Here is a 19,220-nt window from a genome sequence, read left to right on the forward strand (position 1 = left end):
TAAAACTGCCTTAAGCCCCATCGAGGTTGTCAGGAGGAGAATTTGGCCCTTTTCAAAACCGAGGAGATCTTATTCGTTTGTTTCCTGAAAGTTGTCCTCCACTGGACCATTCAAGAAACTAACCTCAAAGCAGAATGGTAAAAATATCAGTAAAAGGAACACTATCAGCAAAATGGAAAATGTACATTTAATTTATGATGCTTTGAAATTCAAACTTCAACGTACTTCGTATGTTAGTAGTCTTACTCTTTAGTTTTTTCTTCCCTTCCTTTAATTTTTTGTTTTGTTCTTCTTACTTATCTTGTGTTACCGGAAAAACCGAGGGCTCCCTTGGACAAAATCAAGACACCAAGCAGAGCAACTTTGAAGCAAATCAGCAGCCTGTAGGCTTGGTCTTTATTGAAAAGACTGTCGCGACAGGACTCCCACCTGCCACAAGGTGGAACAAGATGGAAGCCCAGAACAAAAGAAGACCCCAACTTTTATCAGCTCCTAATCCCCTAGGTTACACTCCTAGAAAAACATAATATTTACATCATGACTACATTAAAAATAGGAGGGGTCGAGGAGGGGCTGCGCAGGTAATCTGAGTACCATGACACCTGGCCAGAGCCCCCTTTCTTCCCCCACATGAGTCATTCACAGGAGACAAAGGGTAAGGCGCAGTTTCCTGCCCCCTGAGGGGAATCCAGCCACGGTCCTTTTGTCAGAGTCTGTGCGGAATACACTAACGTATGCAGTTTGTTGTGTCCTTGATAGTCTTTCGTCTCAGCCCATCAAGATGACTATCAAGGTTGTCATGCCAACTGGGAAGGGTCGCAGAGTACGTGCCTGCTCGGTCAAGGGATTATGGCTGACTAGTATCAGACCACCCCCCTTTGATAGCCCTTGTAATATGAAGCAAAAGAAAAGTGGTCCGGTGAAAATCCGATGTACGGTTGATTTTTGGTGAATTTATGAAGAATACTGTCCTTGAAGTTCAAAGTACTTTCGCCTTTCCGGAAGCGGCTTGCAACATTTTGATTAAATCAGTCACGGTCAATTGAACTCTGTATTGAGAGCTGTCAAAGACGGAGAAAGCGAGCGCCCGCTGCCTGCAGTACCTGCGTGGCCGCCACAAGGGGCACTGTTCGGTAACGCTGATTGGCTGAAGCGGCAGCCGATTGACCTAGAGTTCAGGCGGCCGGTCTACTCAGAATAAAGATAGGGCGAGGTGGAATGTTAAGGGAGAATTCAAGAAAATAAGGGGTTCTAGCGCTTCCTTATTTACGGAAGGCTTTCTTTTCTTCTTTTAGGGGATGCACCTCTAGAAGGGGCATCTCCAGGCCGAGGAAGGTGGGAGGTGTGTGTGTAATGAAGGGGGGGGGGGTCTCCTGCTAAACTTGCATAAAGTGAGATTGCATCAGGCTGAAGTCACTGAGAGTGTTTTTCTGACTTGGAGTTTTTTGTATGCACTACTTTGATTATCAATAAATGAAAAATTTTTAAGTGGGGAGGAAGTAGGATTTTTCACATTCCAAGGATTTTTGGGAGGCTTTTTGTCTTCCATGATAAAAAAATGTTATGTTTCAGAGGGAACGAGTGAAGGGAATATTTTGCTCATGGCTTAAAACATTTTTGAATTCTCCACCTCAATGTACTCTTTGGTGGCGAAGAAGGAACAGGAAGAAGTTTTTATTAATTTAAGCAAAGAGAAGGAAAATAAGCAGTCTTAACTTTTTTAAAAAAATAATCTTTACTGAATGTTGAAAAAGTACAAAATGATACATGCACTAAACATGGTGAGAAGTAAATAAGAGAGAGAGAAAAAGAAACAGAAACTGTGTAAGAGGGGGAAATAAAGGGGGGGGAGGTGGAAAAACCCAAACTATATTTTACAAGGTTGCTATTGTACTTCACCAGACCTTAACCTATTACAATATTTGTAAAAACGGATCCAAAGTGTCATTGAACTTGTCCATGGCAAGTCTGCATTTATATGCAAGTTGTTTATATGTTGCGAGTTTGTATAACTTTCCAATCCAATCGTAGAAGGGAGCCGCATTTTTATTTTTCCAATTCATCAGTATCAGTCCTTTTGCTGCGGTCAGGGCACGGAGAGTCCACTTGTATAGTCCTTTGGTAAGGTTCCATGTGCTGGGTGTATAATTCAAGAGGATATTTTGCTCAGTAAATATAAGGTTGTTCCGTACAGTTGACAGTTTCAGTTATAGGACAATGAAAAAACATACGTTTTAGAGAAGCATTATCCCAAGTGCATCTCCAACAGTTAGATACCTGAGACAGCCCTTTTTAAAACAAAGGTAATGGGGTCCAGTATATTCTAAATATTATTCTAGCAGTCTAACATCTATGTTCCACACTCACTAATGAGCGACAATTATGATACAAGATCAAAAGGATATTATGGAGATAACTGCAAAAGCAAAGTTCGTGGTTCATCTCATTTGCAGCAGAGACCCCGGGAGCAGGAGATCCTTCTGTTCCCTCAACAGGGCCAACGTTGACGCTCACCAGTAGAACTCGAACGAGGGACTCAGAGCTGCTGTCGCTGAGCCCTTAATATACAGGCTTCCAAGCATGATCTAATAGCAGGAAGGCTCGTTAAGTTCTGTTGCCATTCTCCCTTATCTCCTCCGTTGGCACAGAGCAAAGTTACTCCCTCTGTTCACAGCGGTGGGCCAAAATCAATGTCTAATTTCCAGTTCCATGGCAGGGTCAAGACAGGCCTGTCTGCTAGTTGACTCCTTATCAGGCCAGCTGTCTAGACCTCTGGTTGATGCCAAGTCCTCATCGTACAATTAGATCTATGGAAAAGTCCTCATTATATGTACAGATAAATATATAAGGATTTAAAGCTACCATTACATTGAGATCAGGAGACACCGCTTTCTGAAATTATCTGGCATTACACATACTCAAAGCGTTGGTGTGGTTTCTCTCCTGTGTGGACTCCGTGATGCAGCACCTGCCTGCGTCTTCCAGGCCAAACATTTCCCACACTCAAAACATTAATGGGTTTCCCTTTATTGTGGATTCTCTGGTGCCTTTGAAGGTCCGAATGAGGAGCAAATCTTTTCCCACACTCCTGACACTTGCACTGAATTTCCTTTGTGGAGTCACCAATGTTGATAAAAGATTCATTTCTTTACAAAGCATATTCCACACTCCTAATGTCTGTCCGTTCTCCTTTTGGGATGGACACTCTGGTGTGCCACGAGGGCTGACCACTGATCAAAATATTCCCCACACTCCCAACATTTATATGCTCTTTATTCCACATGGAGTCTTTGAAGGTTTCCACCTTCAACATTTCCCACACTCTACACATTGGGAAGCTCTCCTCCTGTGTGGACTTTCTGGTGTCTGTGAAGATGTTGTGACTGATAAAAACATTTCCCACACTCCAAGCACCTGTAAGGTTTCTCTCCTGTGTGGATCCTCTGGTGAATCACAAGGTATGACTTCTGATGAAATGATTTCTCACACTCCAAGCATTTATAGGGTTTCTCTCCTGTGTGGATCCTCTGATGGATCACAAGGGGTGACTTCTGAGGAAATGATTTATCACACTCCAAGCATTTATAGAGTTTCTCTCCTATGTGGATCCTCTGATGGGAGACAAGGGTGTCTCTTCTTGAAAAACATTTCCCACACTCCAAGCACTTGTAAGGTTTCTCTCCTGTGTGGGTTCTCTGGTGCCCCCTAAGGCTTTGTGCAAAAATAAATGACATTCCACAGTCTAAACATTTATATGGCTTTTCTCCTGTGTGGACTCTTTTATGAGAAATAAGATGTGATGAAGTGGAAAAACATTTCCCACACTCTCCACATTCATATGGTCTCACTCCTGTGTGGATTCTCTGGTGTACATGAAGGTGTGATTTGTTGGTAAAATATTTTTCACACTCCACGCATTTGTAGGGTTTCTGCCCAGTGTGGATTTTTTCATGCTGCTTGAGGTGTTGTTTCTGGGAAAAGCATTTTCCACATTCCATGCATTTGTAGGGTTTCTCTCCCGTATGGATTCTCTGGTGGATTGCAAGATGTGATGGTACAAAAAAACTTTTCCCACACTCCGCACATTTATGAGGCCTCTCCCCAGTGTGCACAGTCTGATGGCTCAGAAGTTCACCTTTCTCATGAAAACATTTGCCACACTCTCTACATTCATAGGGTTTCTCTCCTGTGTGGATTCTCTGGTGTCGCATGAGACTTCCTTTTTTGGGGAAACATTTGCCACACTCCAGACACTTATGGGGCCTTTCTCCTGTGTGGGTTTTCTGATGGGTTGCAAGGCTGGAACGGGAAGTAAACTTTTTCCCACATTCAAAGCATTTATACCGCTTCTCCCCTGTGTGAACCAACCGATGGCTCCAAAGCTGTGCGTTTTGAGGAAAACATTTCCCGCACTCCCAGCACTCATAGGGCTTCTCTCCTGTGTGGAGTCTCTGATGGACCACAAGGCCTGACTTGTGAGCAAATGATTTCCCACACTCTGGGCATTCATAGGGTTTTTCTCCAGTGTGGGTTTGCTGATGGGTAACAAGTTTTGACCTAACAGAAAAGCATAACCCACACACACTGCATTTGTGGGGCTTCTCTCCTGTGTGGACTTTATGGTGTCCATGAAGCAGTAATCTCTTGGGGAACCCGATCCTACTCTTGCCATATTTGTGGGGTTTCTCTCCTGTATGGCCTCTTTCATGTTTCACAAAATCTAAGAGTCGGGAAAAACCTTCCCCACACTCCAAGCAGCGATATGGCTTATCTCCTCCTGCATGAACGTTCCGGTGGATCAGAACGATGGGCTGATGAGCAAGAACCTTCTTGAACTCCAAAGACATAGGGGTTTCCAAATGGCTCACAAGCTCTGAACTCTGACCAAAACATTCCCCGCTCTCAGAGCTTTCCTGGATCTTCTCCCCTGTGTGGATTCTCTGGTGTCTGGCAAGAGCCAATCCGAAGGCAAAGCATTGGCCACACTCTGGGCAAAAGTGTTTCCTCCTTGAGCTTCCTGTTGAGAGAGTGAAGAAAGCGGAATCAGGGTTTGAAGATGGCAAAGAAGTAGCTTCAGAATCCAGACTGAAATCATTGGAGCAGATGATGTGTGAGAGACGGAGGTCGTACCACGTCTCCCCCTCCCCCCGCCCACAACACCCACTGCATAAGGTATAACCAGTGGAAGCGCTTTTTAAAAATGAAGTAACAGAGAACATTTTTCTTGCCATTTCTTCGCAAAGGAGAAACTCTCAACGGACTCTGCATCCCGCCCAAACTGCCTCACCTGAGCTGGTGTCCAAAATGGCAGCCCCTGTTCCGTCTGAGATCTGATATTGTGGCTTCCTGGGCTCTTCCGCTTGCTCTGCGCTGGCGACGAGGCTCGTCTTGGAAAGCGGCAGTGCTATGCGGGAAAGAAGGAAGAAGAAGGAAGAAGAGAAAGAAGAAGTGAGGAAGCATTCGGCCTTATGGTCCAAACTATCCCCAATGACCGCTCATCTCAAACATTTCCGGAGAAGGATAACCCGTAACTATACAGTACCTTGGGTTAGGGGGCTGGGTGTTTGTGTGGCGTAAGGTGGTCCTTCGCTCTGTGCCAGAGGGAGGAGGGAGGACGGCTGAAGATGTCTGCAGGGTGGGGGGTGGGGACTGCACTGCCAGGGACCCCAGGGAAGGAACATGGTTGCGGCTTCCCGACTGTGGCTGCGATGCTGACGGGAGTCCCTCAAACCTAAAAACTTCCTGATACGGGACTGCATTCAAACGTCTTCTAAAGGTGATAGAGTTGTTTATTTCCTTGACATCTGGTGGGAGGGCGTTCCAAAGAGAGGGAGCCACAACTAAGAAGGCTGCCTTTGCCTGGTTCCCTGTAACTTTGCTTCTTGCAGTGAGGGAACCGGCAGAAGACCCTCGGAGGAGGTGGGCCCCAGTGTCCAGGCTCAACGATGGGGCTGGAGACGCTTCTTCAGGTATAGTGGGCCAAGGCGGTCTAGGGTTTGTTGTGGGGATTAATTGGGGGCGGGGAGAGACCCATGCGCAACCACACTGAGGTCCTTGGAGGGGGAAAAGGTGGGATCAAAATGCAAGGCATTTGGAATAAAGGCATTTGGGGTGGGGACTGCACTGCCAGGACCCCAGGGAGAGGACTTGGTTGGCGCTTCCGGACTTCTGCTGTTACGCTGGTGGGAGTCCCTCACATGCCATTTTGCATAGCTAGAGTGTAGCGCAGTGGTTAAAGTGCCCGGCTAGGATGAAGGGAGGGTGATACACAGGGCAGGTGCCACTACAAAGAAGGCCCTCTGCCTGGTTCCTTATCGCTTCACTTCTCACGTTGAGGGAACCGGCAGAAGCCCCTCAGAGCTGGACCTCAGTGTCCTGGCTAAATGATGGGGTGTAGATGCTCCTTAGGTATATGGGGCCCAGGCCGTTCTGGGCTTGTTGTGGGGATTAAATGAGGGGGAGACCCAGGAGCACCTTGGAGGGGGAAAAGCTGGGATCAAAATGCAAGGCATTTGGAATAAAGTACATTTGCATCTCTCGTGCAACAAATCTGCTCCCCACCTATCCCTCCACCCCAAAAGAAGAGTGACAAGAAAATGTCCCGTAAGGACTGCTTCCGACTCAAGGAAGGAGGCTCCTTACCCAGAGAGGCCATGTTCCTCTCATTCTCCAGCATGGCCTCCCTTGCTCTTCGGCCAACGTCCAGCAGGGAGGGCCCTTCCTCAAAGCTTTGTGGTCTCTGTAATGACAAAATGCCCTCAGCAAGAACTGCAGCACCTCAATAACACCTTTGGTGGCAAGAGCAGAGTGGGAATCTCGGTCTTCCCCATGGATCCTTCCAACTTCATTCTTTGTTTGTTTTTATTAAAGATTTTGTTGGGTTACCAAAAAAGTGCATACATCGTCTCCGTTTTCAAATCATAAAAGTCCTTTCTTCCAATCCTTTATAATCAATGTGAGATTTTAATGCTCTGTACCGGAGCTTTCCAAACTGTGTGTGGCGACACATTAGTGTGTCGGCTGCAGTGTGTAGGTGTGTCGTTTAAACACGCCTCATGTTACTCCCAGGGCTGGAAAAGGGTTAGCTTAACGTCTGGTTTGCTAGGGAAACTGAATTACTGCATCGCAAAACAATTCAAAACTGATTTACTGCATTGCAAAATTATGCATGTCTAAAAAGTGTGTCACCAACATGAAAAGTTTGGAAAGCTCTGCTGCATGCAGTATAATGTTGAGGGTGGGGAGAAGGGGGGCAAGTAGACTTTCATTATTTTACATATTGGAAGTGCAAGGTTTTTGTTTCAGCATCACGTGGGTAGGTTATTTCTCTATTCATATATTAGTTTTCATTGGCACTGACAAACCTGAGATAAAAAATTGTGGGTTTTTTTACATATTTGTAAAAAAATAAATCTCAAAAACATTGGGGTTTGTTTAAAAAAAGGTCAGCTTTCAGGGAGTTGTGTTTTTTACTTTTTGTAAACCTAACCTATGGCTGTTTCCTGGGGTTGACCGCAGTGAGGTTTTTGGGGTCAGTTTAGCCATCTCAATTTGTTCTTCCCCATAGATGGCTGCAACTTGATTCTGTTCACGGGAAATGATGGTGACTGAGCCCAGGAAGCTCTGCCTTGAAGGGACGGATCCTGCTCTTCAGCTATGGCCGTTCTCGTCTTGGTGTCACGAGTTTAAGGCAGCTGCATGGGTTGCAAGAGATGGTTGAAGAGGACCCAGAGTTTGAGAACAAAATGAGAAACTGAGATTCCTGAAGAATGAAAATATTTTTAAAACTAATAACATCATGGTTATGTTCATGTACGCAGGATTTGGAGTATAGTAGCAGATGAGAATTTGTAGTTTAAGAAATTATAGTTCATAATAATAAAAAAGGTACAGGACCCTGAACAGTTAAGTCCAGAATGGATATAATATAAGTAACATTGCAGCTTTGTAAAGGAATAAAAAAACACCATGGCAGGGTGGATGGGAAGTCAACGGACATGAGAAATTAGTTACGCTTGTATTTTAAAGGAATTTGTATGAGGTGTAGAGTTCTGTGCTGAGACCTGGGAGTTCGGGGTTCGAATCCCCACCTGACCATGAAGCCCACTGGGTGATCTTGGGCCGGTCACTGTCTCTCAGCCTGGCCTCCCTCATAGGGTTGTTGTGGGGAAGAAATGGAGAGATGGGGAACATGCAAACTACCTTGAGTTTTTCACAGGATCGGTGGGGTATGAATGCAAGGAAGTAAAATACACACAACCCATGGGATACATTGCAGCCACACAGAAACCAGAGGTCTGTTTACATGCACACACCCCTCCAGCCAAGCAGGTCAGGGGAATAATCAATGGCATATTGTAGCCAGGCTAAAGCACCCGACTTAGAGCAGGGTTGAAGCACCCTAGAGAGATGGGGCTGGCATGGGGGGGGAATGAGGAGTCCAGCTAGACCCCCGCTTGGCCCCAGGATCTGAGATTTCCACACACCCACACACCATCCCCAGGATATAAAGGACATTTGGGAACACTTTAAAATATTCAGGGGGGTACTCCAATTGCAAACTCTTTTCTTTCTTAAAAAGGGGATTATAATGTTATCTGATTTTTCTTAATGTCCAGATTTTTTAAATTAAAAATATGCACAATCTACCACCAAGCTTTCATTTAATTTCATTTTTTGTCAGTTATTTTTATAGGCTTTATACAAATTAATACCATTTGGCACTCCATTCTTGGCGCATATTTATCATCTACTATTACTACGTTTCATATTCATATTTATCTCAGGTTACCATTGCCTTTTACATCATTTTACATTTTTTCATTTCATTTCAAAGCTTTCAAAGAAGAATAAACAGGTGAAAGTGATCCCTTCTTCTGCTCTCGAGAATCCCCCCTTCCTCCTCTTTCACCCCGATGCAACGTGCAAACTTACCTGTGCAATGGGGAAAGCCCAAATGGCTCATCTTTCCCGCCGCCCTTTCCTGCCCCGCCCCCCTCACCGGCATTCACGTGTTGCAGGGTTCAGACGGTGCCCTCTCACCCGTGTAGAGCTGCTTCCGAAGGGCCCCTCTGCCAGCAATGACTCCTTCCTGCTCCCACCTTCAGCCTCCCCTGCAAAACCTCTTTGCACCCCAGAGATCGAGATGGCCGGACGCCTCCTGCAAAAGACCCACACAAATGGGGGCTGGCCAGAGGAAACAGGGACCTCTTCAGATGTCCTGCCCTTTCGCTTCTCCCCTTTTCCCAGATGCAAAGGATTCTGGGATTTGTAGTCTGTTCCCCCTGTGAGGGGGGGGGAATAGTGCCTTGGGGGGGCTCTGGGGAAGGGTGCTCATTTATTTTTATTTTCCCTTTCTATTGACTCCCCTCCTGGCACACCTCTCTGTACCGCCTAACATGTCGCAGTGGTGCCCAGCAAAAAGAATGAGAAGAGGAAACCAACTTGCATGTCAACTTGGTTGTATTCTAGACTTGGAAGGGACCCCGAGGGTCATCCAGTCCAACCCCGGCAACGCAGCACTCTTTTGCCTCACGTGGGACTCGAACCCGTGACCCTAAGATGAAGAGTCCCCATCTAAACCAAAAGTACTGATCAGGGAGCGACCTGTGGCTGCTGGCGGCCTCTCAAGCTGGCCCACCTCACAGGGTTGTTGTGATGGAAGCGGAGAGCAGCAGAGGCCGCCCTGAGCCCCTTGGGGAAAAGGCGGGAGAGGAGAAATGCAGCTGGGCTGGTGCAGGGGAGTCCTGCCTTCCAGCTAAGGCTCACCCAACACACTTCCAGGAGCGGGGACAGAAATAAGAGGATTTTGGCCTCTGCAATCCCCTCTCAGTTTGCAGGAGGCGAAAGAGGGAGATGCTGGGCAGCCTCACTCACTTCCAGTGTAAAACTGCCTTAAGCCCCATCGAGGTTGTCAGGAGGAGAATTTGGCCCTTTTCAAAACCGAGGAGATCTTATTCGTTTGTTTCCTGAAAGTTGTCCTCCACTGGACCATTCAAGAAACTAACCTCAAAGCAGAATGGTAAAAATATCAGTAAAAGGAACACTATCAGCAAAATGGAAAATGTACATTTAATTTATGATGCTTTGAAATTCAAACTTCAACGTACTTAGTATGTTAGTAGCCTTACTCTTTAGTTTTTTCTTCCCTTCCTTTCATTTTTTGTTTTGTTCTTCTTACTTATCTTGTGTTACCGGAAAAACCGAGGGCTCCCTTGGACAAAATCAAGACACCAAGCAGAGCAACTTTGAAGCAAATCAGCAGCCTGTAGGCTTGGTCTTTATTGAAAAGACTGTCGCGACAGGACTCCCACCTGCCACAAGGTGGAACAAGATGGAAGCGCTGAACAAAAGAAGACCCCAACTTTTATCAGCTCCTAATCCCCTAGGTTACACTCCTAGAAAAACATAATATTTACATCATGACTACATTATAAATAGGAGGGGTCGAGGAGGGGCTGCGCAGGTAATCTGAGTACCATGACACCTGGCCAGAGCCCCCTTTCTTCCCCCACATGAGTCATTCACAGGAGACAAAGGGTAAGGCGCAGTTTCCTGCCCCCTGAGGGGAATCCAGTCACGGTCCTTTTGTCAGAGTCTGTGCGGAATACACTAACGTATGCAGTTTGTTGTGTCCTTGATAGTCTTTCGTCTCAGCCCATCAAGATGACTATCAAGGTTGTCATGCCAACTGGGAAGGGTCGCAGAGTACGTGCCTGCTCGGTCAAGGGATTATGGCTGACTAGTATCAGGCCACCCCCCTTTGATAGCCCTTGTAATATGAAGCAAAATAAAAGTGGTCCGGTGAAAATCCGATGTACGGTTGATTTTTGGTGAATTTATGAAGAATACTGTCCTTGAAGTTCAAAGCACTTTCGCCTTTCCGGAAGCGGCTTGCAACATTTTGATTAAATCAGTCACGGTCAATTGAACTCTGTATTGAGAGCTGTCAAAGACGGAGAAAGCGAGCGCCCGCTGCCTGCAGTACCTGCGTGGCCGCCGCAAGGGGCGCTGTTCGGTAACGCTGATTGGCTGAAGCGGCAGCCGATTGACCTAGAGTTCAGGCGGCCGGTCTACTCAGAATAAAGATAGGGCGAGGTGGAATGTTAAGGGAGAATTCAAGAAAATAAGGGGTTCTAGCGCTTCCTTATTTACGGAAGGCTTTCTTTTCTTCTTTTAGGGGATGCCCCTCTAGAAGGGGCATCTCCAGGCCGGGGAAGGTGGGAGGTGCGTGTGTAATGAACGGGGGGGGGGGGTGTCTCCTGCTAAACTCGCGTAAAGTGAGATTGCATCAAGCTGAATTCACTGAGAGTGTTTTTCTGACTTGGAGTTTTTTGTATGCACTACTTTGATTATCAATAAATGAAAAAAAAATTGAGGGGGGAGGAAGTAGGATTTTTCACATTCCAAGGATTTTTGGGAGGCTTTTTGTCTTCCATGATAAAAAAATGTTATGTTTCAGAGGGAACGAGTGAAGGGAATATTTTGCTCATGGCTTAAAACATTTTTGAATTCTCCACCTCAATGTACTCTTTGGTGGCGAAGAAGGAACAGGAAGAAGTTTTTATTAATTTAAGCAAAGAGAAGGAAAAGAAGCAGTCTTAACTTTTTTAAAAAAATAATCTTTACTGAATGTTGAAAAAGTACAAAATGATACATGCACTAAACATGGTGAGAAGTAAATAAGAGAGAGAGAAAAAGAAACAGAAACTGTGTAAGAGGGGGAAATAAAGGGGGGGGAGGTGGAAAAACCCAAACTATATTTTACAAGGTTGCTATTGTACTTCACCAGACCTTAACCTATTACAATATTTGTAAAAACGGATCCAAAGTGTCATTGAACTTGTCCATGGCAAGTCTGCATTTATATGCAAGTTGTTTATATGTTGCGAGTTTGTATAACTTTCCAATCCGATCGTAGAAGGGAGCCGCATTTTTATTTTTCCAGTTCATCAGTATCAGTCCTTTTGCTGCGGTCAGGGCACGGAGAGTCCACTTGTATAGTCCTTTTGTAAGGTTCCATGTGCTGGGTGTATAATTCAAGAGGATATTTTGCTCAGTAAATATAAGGTTGTTCCGTACAGTTGACAGTTTCAGTTATAGGACAATGAAAAAACATACGTTTTAGAGAAGCATTATCCCAAGTGCATCTCCAACAGTTAGATACCTGAGACAGCCCTTTTTAAAACAAAGGTAATGGGGTCCAGTATATTCTAAATATTATTCTAGCAGTCTAACATCTATGTTCCATACTCAGTAATGAGGGACACTTAAAATACAAGATCAAAAGGATATTATGGAGATAACTGCAATAGCAAAGTTCGTGGTTCATCTCATTTGCAGCAGAGACCCCGGGAGCAGGAGATCCTTCCCTTCCCTCAACAGGGCCAACGTTGATGCTCACCAGTAGAACTCGAACGAGGGACTCAGAGCTGCTGTCGCAGAGCCCTTAATATACAGGCTTCCAAGCATGATCTAATAGCAGGAAGGCTCGTTAAGTTCTGTTGCCATTCTCCCTTATCTCCTCCGTTGGCACAGAGCAAAGTTACTCCCTCTGTTCACAGCGGTGGGCCAAAATCAATGTCTAATTTCCAGTTCCATGGCAGGGTCAAGACAGGCCTGTCTGCTAGTTGACTCCTTATCAGTCCAGCTGTCTAGACCTCTGGTTGATGCCAAGTCCTCATCGTACAATTAGATCTATGGAAAAGTCCTCATTATATGTACAGATAAATATATAAGGATTTAAAGCTACCATTACATTGAGATCAGGAGACACCGCTTTCTGAAATTATCTGGCATTACACATACTCAAAGCGTTGGTGTGGTTTCTCTCCTGTGTGGACTCCCTGATGCAGCACCTGCCTGCGTCTTCCAGGCCAAACATTTCCCACGCTCGAAACATTAATGGGTTTCCCTTTATTGTGGATTCTCTGGTGCCTTTGAAGGTCCGAATGAGGAGCAAATCTTTTCCCACACTCCAATGTTGATAAAAGTCACCAATGTTGATAAAAGATTCATTTCTTTACAAAGCATATTCCACACTCCTAATGTCTGTCCGTTCTCCTTTTGGGATGGACACTCTGGTGTGCCACGAGGGCTGACCACTGATCAAAATATTCCCCACACTCCCAACATTTATATGCTCTTTATTCCACATGGAGTCTTTGAAGGTTTCCACCTTCAACATTTCCCACACTCTACACATTGGGAAGCTCTCCTCCTGTGTGGACTTTCTGGTGTCTGTGAAGATGTTGTGACTGATAAAAACATTTCCCACACTCCAAGCACCTGTAAGGTTTCTCTCCTGTGTGGATCCTCTGGTGAATCACAAGGTATGACTTCTGATGAAATGATTTCTCACACTCCAAGCATTTATAGGGTTTCTCTCCTGTGTGGATCCTCTGATGGATCACAAGGGGTGACTTCTGAGGAAATGATTTATCACACTCCAAGCATTTATAGAGTTTCTCTCCTATGTGGATCCTCTGATGGGAGACAAGGGTGTCTCTTCTTGAAAAACATTTCCCACACTCCAAGCACTTGTAAGGTTTCTCTCCTGTGTGGGTTCTCTGGTGCCCCCTAAGACTATGTGATAAAGTAAATGACATTCCACAGTCTAAACATTTATATGGCTTTTCTCCTGTGTGGACTCTTTTATGAGAAATAAGATGTGATGAAGTGGAAAAACATTTCCCACACTCTCCACATTCATATGGTCTCACTCCTGTGTGGATTCTCTGGTGTACATGAAGGTGTGATTTGTTGGTAAAATATTTTTCACACTCCACGCATTTGTAGGGTTTCTGCCCAGTGTGGATTTTTTCATGCTGCTTGAGGTGTTGTTTCTGGGAAAAGCATTTTCCACATTCCATGCATTTGTAGGGTTTCTCTCCCGTATGGATTCTCTGGTGGATTGCAAGATGTGATGGTACAAAAAAACTTTTCCCACACTCCGCACATTTATGAGGCCTCTCCCCAGTGTGCACAGTCTGATGGCTCAGAAGTTCACCTTTCTCATGAAAACATTTGCCACACTCTCTACATTCATAGGGTTTCTCTCCTGTGTGGATTCTCTGGTGTCGCCTGAGACTTCCTTTTGTGGGGAAACATTTGCCACACTCCAGACACTTATGGGGCCTTTCTCCTGTGTGGGTTTTCTGATGGGTTACAAGGCTGGAACGGGAAGTAAACTTTTTCCCACATTCAAAGCATTTATACCGTTTTTCCCCTGTGTGAACCAACCGATGGCTCCAAAGCTGTGCGTTTTGAGGAAAACATTTCCCGCACTCCCAGCACTCATAGGGCTTCTCTCCTGTGTGGAGTCTCTGATGGACCACAAGGTCTGACTTGTGAGCAAATGATTTTCCACACTCTGGGCATTCATAGGGTTTTTCTCCAGTGTGGGTTCGCTGATGGGTAACAAGTTTTGACCTAACAGAAAAGCATAACCCACACACACTGCATTTGTGGGGCTTCTCTCCTGTGTGGATTTTATGGTGTCCATGAAGCTGTGATCTCTTGGGGAACCCGATCCTACTCCTGCCGTGTTTGTGGGGTTTCTCTCCCGTGTGGCCTCTTTCATGTTTCACAAAATCTGAGAGTTGGGAAAAACCTTCCCCACACTCCAAGCAGCGATATGGCTTATCTCCTCCTGCATGGACGTTCCGGTGGATCAGAACGATGGGCTGATGAGCAAGAACCTTCCTGAACTCCAAAGACATAGGGGTTTCCAAATGGCTCACAAGCTCTGAACTCTGACCAAAACATTCCCCGCTCTCAGCGCTTTCCTGGATCTTCTCCCCTGTGTGGATTCTCTGGTGTCTGGCAAGAGCCAATCCGAAGGCAAAGCATTGGCCACACTCTGGGCAAAAGTGTTTCCTCCTCAAGTTTCCTGCTGAGAGAGTAAAGAAAGCGGAATCAGGGTTTGAAGATGGCAGAGAAGTAGCTTCAGAATCCAGACTGAAATCATTGGAGCAGATGATGCGTGAGAGACGGAGGTCGTACCACGTCTCCCCCTCCCCCCCTCCCCCCGCCCACAACACCCACTGCATAAGGTATAACCAGTGGAAGCGCTTTTTAAAAATGAAGTAACAGAGAACATTTTTCTTGCCATTTCTTCGCAAAGGAGAAACTCTCAACGGACTCTGCATCCCGCCCAAACTGCCTCACCTGAGCTGGTGTCCAAAATGGCAGCCCCTGTTCCGTCTGAGATCTAATATTGTGGCTTCCTGGGCTCTTCCGCTTGCTCTGCGCTGGCGACGAGGCTCGTCTTGGAAAGCGGCAGTGCTATGCGGGAAAGAAGGAAGAAGAAGGAAGAAGAAGGAAGAAGAGAAAGAAGAAGTGAAGAAGAAGGCATTCGGCCTTATGGTCCAAACTATCCCCAATGACCGCTCATCTCAAACATTTCCGGAGAAGGATAACCCGTAACTATACAGTACCTTGGGTTAGGGGGCTGGGTGTTTGTGTGGCGTAAGGTGGTCCTTCGCTCTGTGCCAGAGGGAGGAGGGAGGACGGCTGAAGATGTCTGCAGGGTGGGGGGTGGGGACTGCACTGCCAGGGACCCCAGGGAAGGAACATGGTTGCGGCTTCCCGACTGTGGCTGCGATGCTGACGGGAGTCCCTCAAACCTAAAAACTTCCTGATACGGGACTGCATTCAAACGTCTTCTAAAGGTGATAGAGTTGTTTATTTCCTTGACATCTGGTGGGAGGGCGTTCCAAAGAGAGGGAGCCACAACTAAGAAGGCTGCCTTTGCCTGGTTCCCTGTAACTTTGCTTCTTGCAGTGAGGGAACCAGCAGAAGACCCTCGGAGGAGGTGGCCCCAGTGTCCAGGCTCAACGATGGGGCTGGAGACACTTCTTCAGGTATAGTGGGCCAAGGCGGTCTAGGGTTTGTTGTGGGGATTAATTGGGGGCGGGGAGAGACCCATGCGCAACCACACTGAGGTCCTTGGAGGGGGAAAAGGTGGGATCAAAATGCAAGGCATTTGGAATAAAGGCATTTGGGGTGGGGACTGCACTGCCAGGACCCCAGGGAGAGGACTTGGTTGGCGCTTCCGGACTTCTGCTGTTACGCTGGTGGGAGTCCCTCACATGCCATTTTGCATAGCTAGAGTGTAGCGCAGTGGTTAAAGTGCCCGGCTAGGATGAAGGGAGGGTGATACACAGGGCAGGTGCCACTACAAAGAAGGCCCTCTGCCTGGTTCCTTATCGCTTCACTTCTCACGTTGAGGGAACCGGCAGAAGCCCCTCAGAGCTGGACCTCAGTGTCCTGGCTAAATGATGGGGTGTAGATGCTCCTTAGGTATATGGGGCCCAGGCCGTTCTGGGCTTGTTGTGGGGATTAAATGAGGGGGAGACCCAGGAGCACCTTGGAGGGGGAAAAGCTGGGATCAAAATGCAAGGCATTTGGAATAAAGTACATTTGCATCTCTCGTGCAACAAATCTGCTCCCCACCTATCCCTCCACCCCAAAAGAAGAGTGACAAGAAAATGTCCCGTAAGGACTGCTTCCGACTCAAGGAAGGAGGCTCCTTACCCAGAGAGGCCATGTTCCTCTCATTCTCCAGCATGGCCTCCCTTGCTCTTCGGCCAACGTCCAGCAGGGAGGGCCCTTCCTCAAAGCTTTGTGGTCTCTGTAATGACAAAATGCCCTCAGCAAGAACTGCAGCACCTCAATAACACCTTTGGTGGCAAGAGCAGAGTGGGAATCTCGGTCTTCCCCATGGATCCTTCCAACTTCATTCTTTGTTTGTTTTTATTAAAGATTTTGTTGGGTTACCAAAAAAGTGCATACATCGTCTCCGTTTTCAAATCATAAAAGTCCTTTCTTCCAATCCTTTATAATCAATGTGAGATTTTAATGCTCTGTACCGGAGCTTTCCAAACTGTGTGTGGCGACACATTAGTGTGTCGGCTGCAGTGTGTAGGTGTGTCGTTTAAACACGCCTCATGTTACTCCCAGGGCTGGAAAAGGGTTAGCTTAACGTCTGGTTTGCTAGGGAAACTGAATTACTGCATCGCAAAACAATTCAAAACTGATTTACTGCATTGCAAAATTATGCATGTCTAAAAAGTGTGTCACCAACATGAAAAGTTTGGAAAGCTCTGCTGCATGCAGTATAATGTTGAGGGTGGGGAGAAGGGGGGCAAGTAGACTTTCATTATTTTACATATTGGAAGTGCAAGGTTTTTGTTTCAGCATCACGTGGGTAGGTTATTTCTCTATTCATATATTAGTTTTCATTGGCACTGACAAACCTGAGATAAAAAATTGTGGGTTTTTTTACATATTTGTAAAAAAATAAATCTCAAAAACATTGGGGTTTGTTTAAAAAAAGGTCAGCTTTCAGGGAGTTGTGTTTTTTACTTTTTGTAAACCTAACCTATGGCTGTTTCCTGGGGTTGACCGCAGTGAGGTTTTTGGGGTCAGTTTAGCCATCTCAATTTGTTCTTCCCCATAGATGGCTGCAACTTGATTCTGTTCACGGGAAATGATGGTGACTGAGCCCAGGAAGCTCTGCCTTGAAGGGACGGATCCTGCTCTTCAGCTATGGCCGTTCTCGTCTTGGTGTCACGAGTTTAAGGCAGCTGCATGGGTTGCAAGAGATGGTTGAAGAGGACCCAGAGTTTGAGAACAAAATGAGAAACTGAGATTCCTGAAGAATGAAAATATTTTTAAAACTAATAACATCATGGTTATGTTCATGTACGCAGGATTTGGAGTATAGTAGCAGATGAGAATTTGTAGTTTAAGAAATTATAGTTCATAATAATAAAAAAGGTACAGGACCCTGAACAGTTAAGTCCAGAATGGATATAATATAAGTAACATTGCAGCTTTGTAAAGGAATAAAAAAACAACACCATGGCAGGGTGGATGGGAAGTCAACGGACATGAGAAATTAGTTACGCTTGTATTTTAAAGGAATTTGTATGAGTGTAGAGTTCTGTGCTGAGACCTGGGAGTTCGGGGTTCGAATCCCCACCTGACCATGAAGCCCACTGGGTGATCTTGGGCCGGTCACTGTCTCTCAGCCTGGCCTCCCTCATAGGGTTGTTGTGGGGAAGAAATGGAGAGATGGGGAACATGCAAACTACCTTGAGTTTTTCACAGGATCGGTGGGGTATGAATGCAAGGAAGTAAAATACACACAACCCATGGATACATTGCAGCCACACAGAAACCAGAGGTCTGTTTACATGCACACACCCCTCCAGCCAAGCAGGTCAGGGGAATAATCAATGGCATATTGTAGCCAGGCTAAAGCACCCGACTTAGAGCAGGGTTGAAGCACCCTAGAGAGATGGGCTGGCATGGGGGGGGAATGAGGAGTCCAGCTAGACCCCCGCTTGGCCCAGGATCTGAGATTTCCACACACCCACACACCATCCCCAGGATATAAAGGACATTTGGGAACACTTTAAAATATTCAGGGGGGTACTCCAATTGCAAACTCTTTTCTTTCTTAAAAAGGGGATTATAATGTTATCTGATTTTTCTTAATGTCCAGATTTTTTAAATTAAAAATATGCACAATCTACCACCAAGCTTTCATTTAATTTCATTTTTTGTCAGTTATTTTTATAGGCCTTTATACAAATTAATACCATTTGGCACTCCATTCTTGGCGCATATTTATCATCTACTATTACTACGTTTCATATTCATATTTATCTCAGGTTACCATTGCCTTTTACATCATTTTACATTTTTTCATTTCATTTCAAAGCTTTCAAAGAAGAATAAACAGGTGAAAGTGATCCCTTCTTCTGCTCTCGAGAATCCCCCCTTCCTCCTCTTTCACCCCGATGCAACGTGCAAACTTACCTGTGCAATGGGGAAAGCCCAAATGGCTCATCTTTCCCGCCGCCCTTTCCTGCCCCGCCCCCCTCACCGGCATTCACGTGTTGCAGGGTTCAGACGGTGCCCTCTCACCCGTGTAGAGCTGCTTCCGAAGGGCCCCTCTGCCAGCAATGACTCCTTCCTGCTCCCACCTTCAGCCTCCCCTGCAAAACCTCTTTGCACCCCAGAGATCGAGATGGCCGGACGCCTCCTGCAAAAGACCCACACAAATGGGGGCTGGCCAGAGGAAACAGGGACCTCTTCAGATGTCCTGCCCTTTCGCTTCTCCCCTTTTCCCAGATGCAAAGGATTCTGGGATTTGTAGTCTGTTCCCCCTGTGAGGGGGGGGGAATAGTGCCTTGGGGGGGCTCTGGGGA

The 19,220-nt window shown here is 46.1% G+C and overlaps 2 protein-coding genes across 4 annotated transcripts; both read right to left on the bottom strand.

The window, feature by feature from the left end:
* Positions 1–1,371: 1,371 nt before the first annotated feature.
* On the bottom strand, positions 1,372–9,268 carry LOC307209094 (zinc finger protein 557-like). The gene is made up of 5 exons (XM_079964198.1): positions 9,002–9,268; positions 6,643–6,739; positions 5,288–5,404; positions 4,892–5,017; positions 1,372–2,626 (listed from the first exon to the last, which is right to left on the bottom strand). The coding sequence occupies exons 1-5, from the start codon at positions 9,005–9,007 to the stop codon at positions 2,586–2,588; spliced, it is 387 nt and encodes a 128-aa protein (XP_079820324.1). The 5' UTR covers positions 9,008–9,268; the 3' UTR covers positions 1,372–2,585.
* A 3,730-nt stretch (positions 9,269–12,998) lies between these two features.
* LOC307208662 (uncharacterized protein) lies at positions 12,999–19,152 on the bottom strand. Of its 3 annotated transcripts, none has more exons than XM_079963512.1 (4): positions 18,937–19,152; positions 16,537–16,633; positions 15,169–15,285; positions 12,999–14,890 (listed from the first exon to the last, which is right to left on the bottom strand). In XM_079963512.1, the coding sequence occupies exon 4, from the start codon at positions 14,718–14,720 to the stop codon at positions 13,197–13,199; it is 1,524 nt and encodes a 507-aa protein (XP_079819638.1). In that variant the 5' UTR covers positions 14,721–14,890; positions 15,169–15,285; positions 16,537–16,633; positions 18,937–19,152; the 3' UTR covers positions 12,999–13,196. The 3 variants fall into 3 exon arrangements, with proteins under 3 accessions (XP_079819638.1, XP_079819636.1, XP_079819637.1); XM_079963510.1 differs by having other exon boundaries at positions 12,999–14,893; XM_079963511.1 differs by having other exon boundaries at positions 12,999–14,893; positions 18,896–19,152.
* Between the last annotated feature and the right edge of the window lie 68 nt (positions 19,153–19,220).

The sequence above is a fragment of the Podarcis cretensis genome (assembly GCF_951804945.1).
Source record: "Podarcis cretensis genome assembly, chromosome: 2".
Taxonomy (NCBI): Eukaryota; Metazoa; Chordata; class Lepidosauria; order Squamata; family Lacertidae; genus Podarcis; species Podarcis cretensis.

Excerpts from the sequence above, each read along its gene's own strand:
- LOC307209094 (XM_079964198.1), bottom strand. Across the intron at positions 5,018-5,287 it reads CATTTTGGACACCAGCTCAG|GAAGCTCAAGGAGGAAACAC; the intron begins GTGAGGCAGTTT and ends CTCTCTCAACAG. Across the intron at positions 2,627-4,891 it reads AAGCTCTGAGAGCGGGGAAT|GGAGAATGGCAACAGAACTT; the intron begins GTTTTGGTCAGA and ends GGAGGAGATAAG.
- LOC307208662 (XM_079963512.1), bottom strand. The coding sequence starts at position 14,720 with ATGTCTTTGGAGTTCAGGAAGGTTCTTGCTCATCAGCCCATCGTTCTG.